The 11,010-nt window shown below is 40.7% G+C and overlaps 1 protein-coding gene across 3 annotated transcripts in view; it reads left to right on the top strand.

The window, feature by feature from the left end:
- The first annotated feature begins 5,731 nt into the window (after positions 1–5,731).
- Positions 5,732–11,010, top strand: part of LOC147898350 (protein PSK SIMULATOR 1-like) — a 171,742-nt gene continuing 166,463 nt past the window's right edge. For all 3 annotated transcript variants that reach the window (XM_087379661.1, XM_087379659.1, XM_087379660.1), the window contains exons 1-2: positions 5,732–6,922; positions 10,291–10,613. In XM_087379661.1, coding sequence (XP_087235787.1) covers positions 6,623–6,922; positions 10,291–10,613 — 623 coding nt within the window. In that variant the 5' untranslated portion in view covers positions 5,732–6,622. The remainder of the gene's footprint in view (positions 6,923–10,290; positions 10,614–11,010) is intronic.

The following is an 11,010-nucleotide window of genomic DNA, read 5'->3' as shown; positions in this document are numbered from 1 at the left end:
AGTCCTGTTTAATTTGGACAAGAAAAAGATTGGAAAAATGTTATGGATGACAATAGACGAGGATTTCCCTCCCTTGTCCATCCCCCTAAGTGTGTGTGTGCATTTCAAGACAAACATTATCCATCTTAGTCTTATCAATCAAGATAGTATGTAATAAGAAAATATTTACATAGAGGGATTTAAATTATAAAATTATAAATACCGAATGATATTGAAGGAGCTCCACTCACCTACATCCATCCACAACAAGGACAAGTTAGAACAAGGATCCTTACTTGTGGGACTGCAGGCTTCACAGCGTAGCTCCACTTGTTATCGATGTCATAACATCATAAGCCATTTATAAGGGTAAAATATATCGACCTTGGATGGTGGTGCATCATGTGGCACCTCAAGATTTGAGTCACAGGTATCCAGATGCTCCATATGAATGATGCATGTAATTCCTTCTTTCTGGATTGTCATATTACGAATTTCCCAAGTAGGGGGTCATAAGAGACTTCACGTCATATTTTGAATGGCAACTTTTCCCAAGAAAAAATGGCTATCTTGCCAGCATATAAAAAGAGAGTTATGGTCATCATAATATAGGATCATATTCCTATGTGGAAGTCATAGTTGTTTTTGCGTGAATGCTTCTTTTTGCTAAAGTACTTGTTTTCTTAAAAGAAATAAGACAAAGACTTGCCTAAGTCATTCAAATTTCATACTACACACACATATCATCCGATATTAAAACCAAGCTACGACAAATTCCCATATCCATGATGCTCCTTAGCCAATTGTTTAGTAGGATGGTAAGATAGCATATACCTAGTAAGTCACGTAAGTGTATGAGCCGTCCAAGAAGACATAGAGGTAAATAAGGTGCTGAAACGAGACACGTGCATAATAGGGGAACCTTGGGAGTGACTAACCTCAATCATAACGTTCTGTGGGTGTTCTTGATTCACCAGTGCAACCTCCTCCACACTTTTTGTGTGTATTACCAAGCTCCTAGAAGCCTTTATGTAAGATGGTAACGCTCGTGCTCATGATGGCTTTCGTGAAGAGTGGACATCGTTAGAATGCTCTGATTACTCTCTGTATATCCTACACAGTACTATCTAAATAACTATTTGGAAACATTTAGATGCATAGCAAGTTATTCCTTGACTACACACAGTTGTAATCATGCGATCATACTGTGAGTTATACGCTCCAGAACCCGTTCACGCCTTGCTAGCTGTTTAAGTTTCCACGGTATCCTTCCTACTGCCACGACTTCTCACTTTTGATTTGCCACGACTTCTCACTTCTGATCCCTCCATGGCTTTTATACGTCCATCTACTAACCCACGAAGGCTGTATGTCCGTCCGTCCGTGAGCTTGGTAGTCCTTGTGGATGCTTCCAAGGGAGAAGTAGAAGACCTGAGAGGTGGCTACAGTGGTTGTGTCTGAGCGCAGAGAGGATTACTGGCATTTAGCTGTACTGCTAGGAGGCTATTGGCTGTGGCCACAGGTAGAGAGAATCGAGCTATATACTTGGCTTATAAGTCTCAGGCTTGTGAGGAAGAGACTGCGCAATGAGCCGAAATGGCCTGTACGGTTGGCTTAAATAGCCATTTCGTGCAATAAGTTGACTCAGTCGGTTCATTTCAGTGGGTCAATCCATTCCCACATGGGTAATTTCGCATAAAGTCCTTGATAATTTTCATGCATTTTTACCCTGAAAACCACGTAAATCTATGAGTCCTTTTTAGTTAGTCTTGCAATGTATTTTGGAAAAAAGAAGAAGAATCCCAACGACTAATCTTCTTAATTATCCTCCATAGGCTCCCATCAAGAGATTATATATAAATGTCGTTGTCGGTAGTGATGCTTGTCTTTCACACGGGTTGCAATACTTGTTCCAATTATTTCAAGGACCATTGGATTTCTTACCATTGAAAAGGGAGAATACCCCTCTAACATTGTCAAGATCCAGTAGTGAGTGCTAGTCCAACATTATACTGAACTCTGTGTGTGTGTGTGTGTGTGTGTGTGTTCATCCTAGATCTCTACCTTCCTTTTTCCTTCTTAAGTGAACCACAATTAATGAAAGCAATCCAAGTCCATTCCAAAGTAATAGAAAGAAGCCCTTATAGCATTGAGAACAAGGATTCTAATATTGCAACTCTTATCCTTATACATCTTCTTCCATATATTTCCATGTTGTTTGTGTTACATAAACAACTAACTATCATGACATAAAGTATGAATCTCAAGGTCAAAAGTTACCTTGTGTCCAAAATCATAATCAAAATCATTGTTTACATCATAGGAAAGGGAAACCAAGTCCAAACAAGTATATAAACCTGATACAAGCTATCTTGCAAAGATCCATCCCATCTATGTATATTCAGCATCTTAACAAACTGATCCAAGTTGCACAAAGATACAAAATATCCCATTTTATCTAACTATCTATTTATTTTTAGTAAAACAAGGTAGGCTAGTAAGCTTTTATGGCTCCATATCTAAAGGTTATACTAAGTTAACTTGATATGAACAATAATGATAGTTTTTAAGGAGAACATAGGTCATACACATTAATTTCCAAGCCAAAATTCCACTATCTCCTATGGATCTATCCAAGTGGTTGTGAATTCCATTTGAGAAGCTGAGTTCCCTCAATATTCTTGTTATTGCACAAAAAGGTTCTCATAAAGATTGATATGATAAGTGCCTCGAAGGGTAAGTTGTTATGCTGCCAACATCAATCATATATCCCATATTATCATGCCGATGATATTATTCTACAAACTTGACTGAGAAGTGCACCAACTCATCACAACAAAATGAAAGAACATTCCATTTATGTTGTGAAGCCAGGCTTTAGTGCTAGCACATAGTTGTTATCCTTGTCTCAGTGACTCTAGGTTAGCAATAATCAAACCTTGGCATCTTTATAAATCAAACATCATCAAATGTTGGATTTTTCACTACATTGGTAGCAAAAATAGGACTTATGACAGTAAAATTCAACATCATTGAAAGGTTCAAATTCCTAATCAAGTAACCCATTAAGCCCATGGGAGTTCCTTTTCCAAAAAAGCTTATAAAACTACACAAAGTATTTGATTTATCTATTTCTGCATTTCAAGTGTCTTGTTAGCTCAAGATCATTTTTTATTTTGCAAAGGATACAAATGGGCATTTCTAGTATTTTAAGAGGATTTCCTAAGACCATTTCCAAGTGTTGAATAACTAAATTAGAAAGTATTATGCTATTGCAAATCAAGAAAATTCCAAAAGGGCTTCTTTTTATTCAATAGTAGTTGAAGGGTTAGAGAATATTACTTTTTACTCCCAGGGCGCTGAGAGGATCACCAAAAAGTGAGCGAGGAGAAGCGAGCAAGCCAAAAAAAGCAATCAAGAAAAAGTAAGTGAGCAAAAAAACAACAACAAAAAGACAATAACAAATTGACAAATCCCCTATTTTAATAACAAAAATATATAAGTTCTTCGAAAGTCCATGAGAGAGTTGGACCTATGTCATTGCCAAGACACACCCTATGTCCATGAGAGAGAGAGAGAGGTGAAACACCTTTTAGGAGGACTAAAGACCATATGAAAATTTTACCTAGGGATCAAAGGATTTATTGCCTTCTCACGAAGCCAATGTGTTAGGCCTCCGCCAGCATATCTCACGAAGCAACATCCATAAAAAGAAGATTTCTTTTTAAAAAGAAAAATAAAGCAATCAAATTTGAGGTATATGGCTACCTCATGGCTACCTTTTTGAGGGTGTAGAAACATTTATCAAATAATTGCAACATAGTACATGTGAGGCGCATATTGAGGAAGAGTATCTCCATCTATAGGGGCTATTGGTAGCTTTATTGTTGTTAGTTCTTCCTTCCCTTTAGGAAAAATGGAACAAGTAAAAGAAAAAAGAAGGCTAAGGGTTTCTCTTCTCCTCGTCCCGACCCCTTTTGTTAGGAATTTCTTTTTTGTTTTTATGAGAGGTAGGGGAGGAGGACAACAAGAATTTGGTCCTTCACAAAATTATTTAAAAATGTTTTTTTGGTAATTTCTTTTCAGTCATAGGGGAGAGGGACAACAAGAATTTGGTGCTTCTTTGGCCTTTAAAAAGAAGGCCTTAAAAACGTTGTCAACAAGGTAGGTTAAGTTGTCACTCTCAAAAATCAATATTAATATAATAATCATAATGACAATGAACAAAACGATGGCTATGATGAGGATAAGAACAACAACAAGAATAGTAGATAGCGCCATGGCTTTGTGGCTTTGCAAAAATATCCTGAAAATCAAATCTGCCCCCTCTTGCAATTTACAATGGCTAAGTATATTATTGGCAAGACACCCGGGCCTACGCTACAAGGCAGCAAGGATAAAACCCTAACACGGAGGCACACCCTAAACCATTAAGGATAATATACCTACTAAGGATTGCCTAACCAAGGCATCCTGTTTTGCAAGAACCATGCCCTATTTCCAGCAGACCAGTTCACACACCATTGATGGCCATCTTTTGTATCTTTTTTCCTTATAATAAAAGCCGGCATTTTGTTTTTTAGAAAATTTTCAAAGTATAATATTGGCCAAGTATAATATTGTTGCTCATCAATAAGTTGACATAAGTTCTAACTCCTTCCCCACATTTTGGTCTTACTTCAGTCCATAACTCAAGGCAATATAGATGGGCAGTATGTTTTTGTAGTAGAATGGCCTCTGTTTGACCTATGGACTTCCTTGTGGGAGGTGGCAAGGGCAATATAGGTGGGCTATATATGACTTTGTCTTGTAGTAGAGGTCTTTGTTTGACTTGTGGATGGGAGGTGAAAGGTGTGGACTAAATGATTTGGAAGCCATTAATAAATTATGAGTTTTGTGTTTTTATTCCCACCCATTGGGATCTGAGGTAAGTCTCGCATGCTAGGTTCTGTCAGGATCCTAGCTCTTCTCCGCCTCTTTGGTTAATTACACAAGGAGTCCACATGTGAGATGGCACTGAATACATAAGGTAGAGCAAACGAGTTCTTCCCACATGCCTAGTTCCGTCAGGGTCTTGGAATCTTCTCCGCTCTCCGGTTAGTTACAAAGCAAGAAGTCCACACTTGATGTGGCATTGAATACATAAAGGTGGGGGAAAGAGCTATTCCCACAGCCTTGGTTTCGTCAGGATCTTGGTATCTTCTCCGCTTCCTGGTTAGTTAGTTCACACTTGAAGTGGCGGGAAAGAGGTCTCTGGTGGGTGTTAGTGCCTCACACGAAGAAAACCAACACTCAAAACAAGATGGGCACATCGGTCTACAGGCAACAAGTTCATCGCGAAAGAGTCAAACGTGGGCACTGAGCTCAGATGGACGAACGCTCAAGCGTCGGAGCTGCCACTGTGCCTACATTGACAGGCAAGAAGTTCATCCCGAGGGAGTCGAGCGCAGGCAACCAGCTCAGATGGGCAAACGGCCAACTGCAGGAGCTGGTGCTTCAGTGTGTGTGTCTGCTGCATGGCTTTCACTTTTAAAAAACAAGGTGAATGATTATAAATCATTCATAAGGCCAGGCCTAGATTCAAAATAGCAAGGAATATGTGAAGTGCGGAAAAGAGGGCGGAGATGATGAATTGAGAGAGCGCGAGAGGGGAGAGGAGGGGGCATGTGGAGGGATCTTAAAATCGTTTCAGATTTTTTGAAAATTGAAAATGGCTATTTTCGCTTTGTTGTGAATCCCTTCACTTAAAAAGAAGTGTGTCTGTTGCATGGATTTAGACTGTCATGATTCGGTTCTCTGTGGAATTTGGTAAATCTGAAGGGTCATGCATGGATTCCTGAGCGCAGATCGAGTGATCCTTTCGACTTCAGAATTGAGATTTTGAAATTTCATCACAATGTTTTCTTTGTCATCGTAGTGCTTTCTGCTTCTGCGTCTGCTGTGGACACCCGATTTGTTCTCTTTATCCCTCATCGTGTCCTGCTCCGCCTGCGGGGTTGGAAAACAGCAGCAGCTCGAAAATTGTGGCATGAATTAACAGGCCAGCAAAACTCTTTACAGCTTGTTGTCGCCCCTAAGTTCTGGTGAAATGGAAAAGGAAAAGCAGGGAGGTAGCGATGGTCGTAAGATTCGTGAGGAGAGAAAAGATCTTGTTTGAAGTGATAATAAAGACTCCAGGAAGAGCGAAGAAGGCAGGTTTGGGCTGGGGATCAGCGAGCAAGAAGTCTTCGTGCAGCGGCGGCGGAGTCGTTGGGCTGACGAATGAAAAGAGAGGATTGAGCATGAACGTACGAGGAACTTGGAAGGAAGGGGAGGAGACGTCCCCTCGCGAGTTTTGATTGATAGACGTCAAATTCGTACGTCGTAGGGAGTTGGAAAATCGCATGACACCGCCAAAGTCCAGTGACTTTCACATGCTGCTGACGGAAAGAGGGAGGCTGGATTGGAATTCTTTACGTAGTACGGAGGAAGTCGTCAACACGCGCACGAGCGCGCAGTTTCCTACCCGGCCTCGAACAAGAATGCGACGTGCACAGAGGAGAACTCCACAACATTGGGTTTCTTCGAGATCATTTCGGTCTGGTTCCCGACGTTAAGTTTTCCCGGAGCTGCTACGATCAGTAAGCCAAAGTCTCAAAGAATAATGGGGGTTGTCTGCTCACGATTCAAACACGAAGATGCGAGCGTAGGCGGACATCAGCCAAATCTCGATCGTTCATCACCATTGGATAGGATGCCACCGAAGGTGCCTGCTAGCATAGATGAGATGCCGATTGATCGAAAAGACCCTGATAGTACGCGTAGTGCCGGGCATGAGAATCATCTGGAATTGGGAAATGCCGAAGATAAGGACGATAAAAGAAAACTTCTCAGGGTTTTTTCGGAGAAGGACAGGACTGCTAGATCAGGAACGACAGTTGTCGCAAGCAGAGGAGTTGCCAAGGTATTTTCCAATTTTCATAGCGCATTGTTTGCGTCCGGATACATCCGAAACCGGTACTGGGTATACTCTGATCCTGAGTATGACTCGATTCTCACGTGATTGTCACAAAAGGCGTAAGAAGCAAACTTTAAAGGGCTTTGTGTCTAGACTGCAAGAATCTGATGTGAATCTGCAGGTGGCTGTACACCAATTCGGAGGTTCCATAATTCCCGCTTTCAATGTACAAGTGCGCAGGGGCATTCACGCTCTTGGAGCAGAAACGAAAGGAACGTTCATTAACAAGGCCGAATAAAAAGATATGAGAATCGGCGAAGTGTATCTCCAGAGGGGGTTCACATGACCGTGGCATCTGGCCACACTTCAGTCGGTATTGCCCCATTAGGATTTATGCTGTATGCATTTTGAAAGCCCGCTTTTGAGCATTGTTTTAGTTATGGCATTTACAGAGCTGGCCAGTTTCAAGTCCATCCGCCAAACCCAATCGTGCATTTGCAATCAGGTGTGCATGCGCCAAAACCAACTGTGCATGTGCAATCAACTGTGCATGTGTGCATCTGATTGATGCTGTCAAAGCTAGTTAGCTACAGCACTCCCACCTATCAGTGGTGCAGCGGATCATAATATGTATAGGTCCGGTGAGAATATGTGCAAGCATGTTTTAAGTGAGCAGAGTAATATGTTTATCATCCAAGGCTTGTCCGACAAAATGAAATCTTATATCAATATGTTTTGTGTGTATTGAGCTGGTAGCTGGTCTAGTCAACAACAATAATGCATTGCATTATCCTCCACTGAGTTAGAATAGCTGTACTGCCACATGCCACACTGGAGGTTGTTTGCAAACGTTTCCTTCTCTATTCCATGGGAGTGGCTACAATCTTGCAATCTGCCATATGAAACTTTTTCAGGAGTCTGTCAACATACTTGAGCTGACTGATGAAGGTGCTATCTAAATCTCTCCAGAACTAAAGTCCAAGACAATAGTGCATAAGTCCAAGATCTTTCACTTCGGACTCTGCAGATAAGTCTTGTTTTAGCTTTTTGATGAAGCTATCCTTGCTGCCTGTCACAATCAGATCATCTACGTACAATTCTGGTGAGTCTATTTCAACAACAGGTTGCCATTTGTTTGGCCTGCAATGGTGCACTGGCTACCATGCATAAGTATCCAAAAGTGCATTTTCAAGAAGAGGAGTCAATGGCTGGATCAGCATCTGCGTACATCATAAGTGTAGTGAATAGTAGCGAAGAAGTCCGTTAAGGTAATTGCAGTGACATGCAAGTGGAGTATTTGCAAAGCAACCGAAATAATTCAATTGGGCTGTGTACTCAACTGCTGGAAACGTAATTGCTCCTAAGGTTTCTTGATAGGGGAAAGTAGGAGTTGTGTCAGATCTGGGCAGACGGCTTGGAAAAGCATCAGGGGGAATTGTGGTGACTCGTAACATTTGACAGATAATTGCGCTGAGAAAGTGACAATATACATCTGTCAGGACCCCAGATAAAATCAATTCGCAAGAAATGTTCAACAGTTCCCAGACCTTTCATGTGGAAAACCTTTGACAATGTACATCTTTTGCCTCCTGAAGCATCGCTTCGTCTGAAGACACCAACAGAGGTTGCTTGAGGTATCCCTCCTCACATAAATTCCCATGCAAGAACGTGGTCATGACATCCATCCAATATACGGTACAATGTTGTGGATTGCTATGGCCCTAGTAAGCCGAACTGAGGCTATTCTTGCTGCGTAGTAGTCAATGCCAGCTCATTGCATGAATTCACGAGCTACTAACCTGGCCTTGTACCATGCCAGCTACAGGGGTGATGGCCGAAAATTTGGTTGACAGCTTTGTGTGGAATAACATGCATTTTTGTGAGGTTGTGGTTCATTTGCTCAGCACTGCCATTCTGCTCAGGTGTATACATCTTCCTGATGGCATGTCTATTCCTGTGAGCCTGCAATATTCATTGAAAATGTTTGAACAAAACTCCCCTCCCCCATCATCTTGGAGGGCTATCAGACATTCACCCGCCTCCCTCTCAACATATACTCTGAAATGTTGAAACCTTCAAAAGCATCTTCTTTATTACCAAGCAACTACACAAAAAGCTTTCTAGTAAAATCATCAATAAAGAACATACTCTGCATCTCTCATTCATAGATTGCATGCCATCTAAAGGAAGGTATGAAGGTTCTAAGAAGACTGCCAAGAGGCAGGAGTGTTTTTCAAGGCTTGGCCTATAGGCATTTTCTATATCCATCGATTGAGGAATCCATTGGTTGTATATTCTACCACATTGGTTGTTGGCATCTGCCTCCAATGTATCCTAGGCAGTGAGCTGGGACCCAGGGAAACATGCTGCAAGACAGCTGGTTTTTTCAGCACTTCATAGGTATCTGACTCTTTGAATCTGTCTTCTCATGTTTTAATCGGTTCTTTCTTCTGAGGGAAAAAAAGGTCTTAGATGCCCAAAGAAATTTGTATGCAAGAGGAGTAGTAGTACTCGTGTGTATCATAGGATCCTCTGAGCTTTGTCAGTTATCATCAATGTATCTGATGAAGGATCAGCTTTGTCTATAGGTGATTTATGGGGCACTTGTCAACGAACAAAAATGCAGGGGAAAATGCTATGGAACACAAGCGACATGAAAGGTCCCAAGTGTCAAATACTTGACCAAGAGCTGGGCATGTTACATGAATACAATAACTTCCAAAGAAGGACCTAGATGTGTGAGAGATTGATTGAGTGTGGACTTTTTGAAGGGACTTATCCATGTGTTTCTGGAGGATTTATCAATTGCTGTAATGTTGAATGGAAAATAGAGCAATTTATTTATATAAATAACCTCGTAATCATGGATTATTGCATCCTGGACGGTGAGCAGGATATCCATTATAAATGGTTGCTCAAAGAGTGCCATAGATCTCATTAGGTGCCCATCTTTTCTCAAGGAGAGTTCCTTTGTTCATGATAGCATGAATGTTTCCCCATTATTGTTACAATGTGTTAATGTGCTTCTGTTGCAAGTTCTTTAATTATGGCTTAAATATTTAGTGAATCTCCTAATGTTACAGCAAGACATACCAGAAGCCATTGATAACATATTTTGTATTCTCCTATCATTCTAGTCTTCCTTTGGAAATGTGTGACCACCAAGAAAGATGGTTTTTGCATCATAATAGCAGAGCATGTCTAGGGCAAAGAGAATACCTTCTTTAGTTGGCTGGAAGTGCACAAAAATTGTTTCTAAAAGACAGATTATACCATGAGTTGTTATTTTATACTGTTATCACTGGTTTCTATGGCTTCAATATCTGCAGTCTGAGCTTACAGTTTTTGGTTTCTGTATTTTCGTGAGATGCCAGGTAAATGTAGGATCCTTTCTGGGAAGGGCTGGAACTGTTGGTCTTGGGAAAGCAGTTGAAGCACTGGATACTTTAGGAAGCAGTATGACAAATCTTAATATGGGAAATGGATTTACCTCTGGAATTCTATCAAAAGGAAACAGAATTGAAATACTGGCTTTCGAAGTAGCCAATACCATTGTGAAGGGCTATAAATTGAAGGAGTCACTATCGGAGGAGAGCATAAAGATGCTAAAAGAGAATATTCTATGTTCTAAAGGTGTTCAGTGTTTGGTATCCACAAATATGGGAGAACTTCTGAGTATTGCTGCTGCTGACAAAAGGTTTGTGCATTAAGGCACTAGGTTTCTATAAGATAAATTGATCACCCATATCTTTACAGCATGATGCATTGTATTGTTTCCTCTGTGATTAATTTTTTGCATCCCATAAAAAGTTCCATTCCTGGAAGACATCAAATACTCATTATCAATTACCATAATTCACGCATAGGATTGTTAGCCAGCTACACTTTTTTGCATTCAGTCATGACACCTGCATGATTGCTAGCACATTGTTTCCAGTTTTTTTCCCTCTGTATATTCATATAAAAAGTCCATTGATATGTTCTTTTGGAAAGTCGATATTTGGCCAAGGATTCATGAGCATAAATTGGACTAAATAAGTTTACCATGGCTAGTTTTCAAAGTTTACTGCGGTACCTGCATTCTGGTTTGATCC

This window comes from Dipteris shenzhenensis, chromosome 9, assembly GCF_047967505.1.
Source record: "Dipteris shenzhenensis isolate YYH24624 ecotype China chromosome 9, Dip_SZ_1.0, whole genome shotgun sequence".
Lineage (NCBI taxonomy): Eukaryota > Viridiplantae > Streptophyta > Polypodiopsida > Gleicheniales > Dipteridaceae > Dipteris > Dipteris shenzhenensis.
This window is presented reverse-complemented; position numbering and strand designations above follow the sequence as displayed.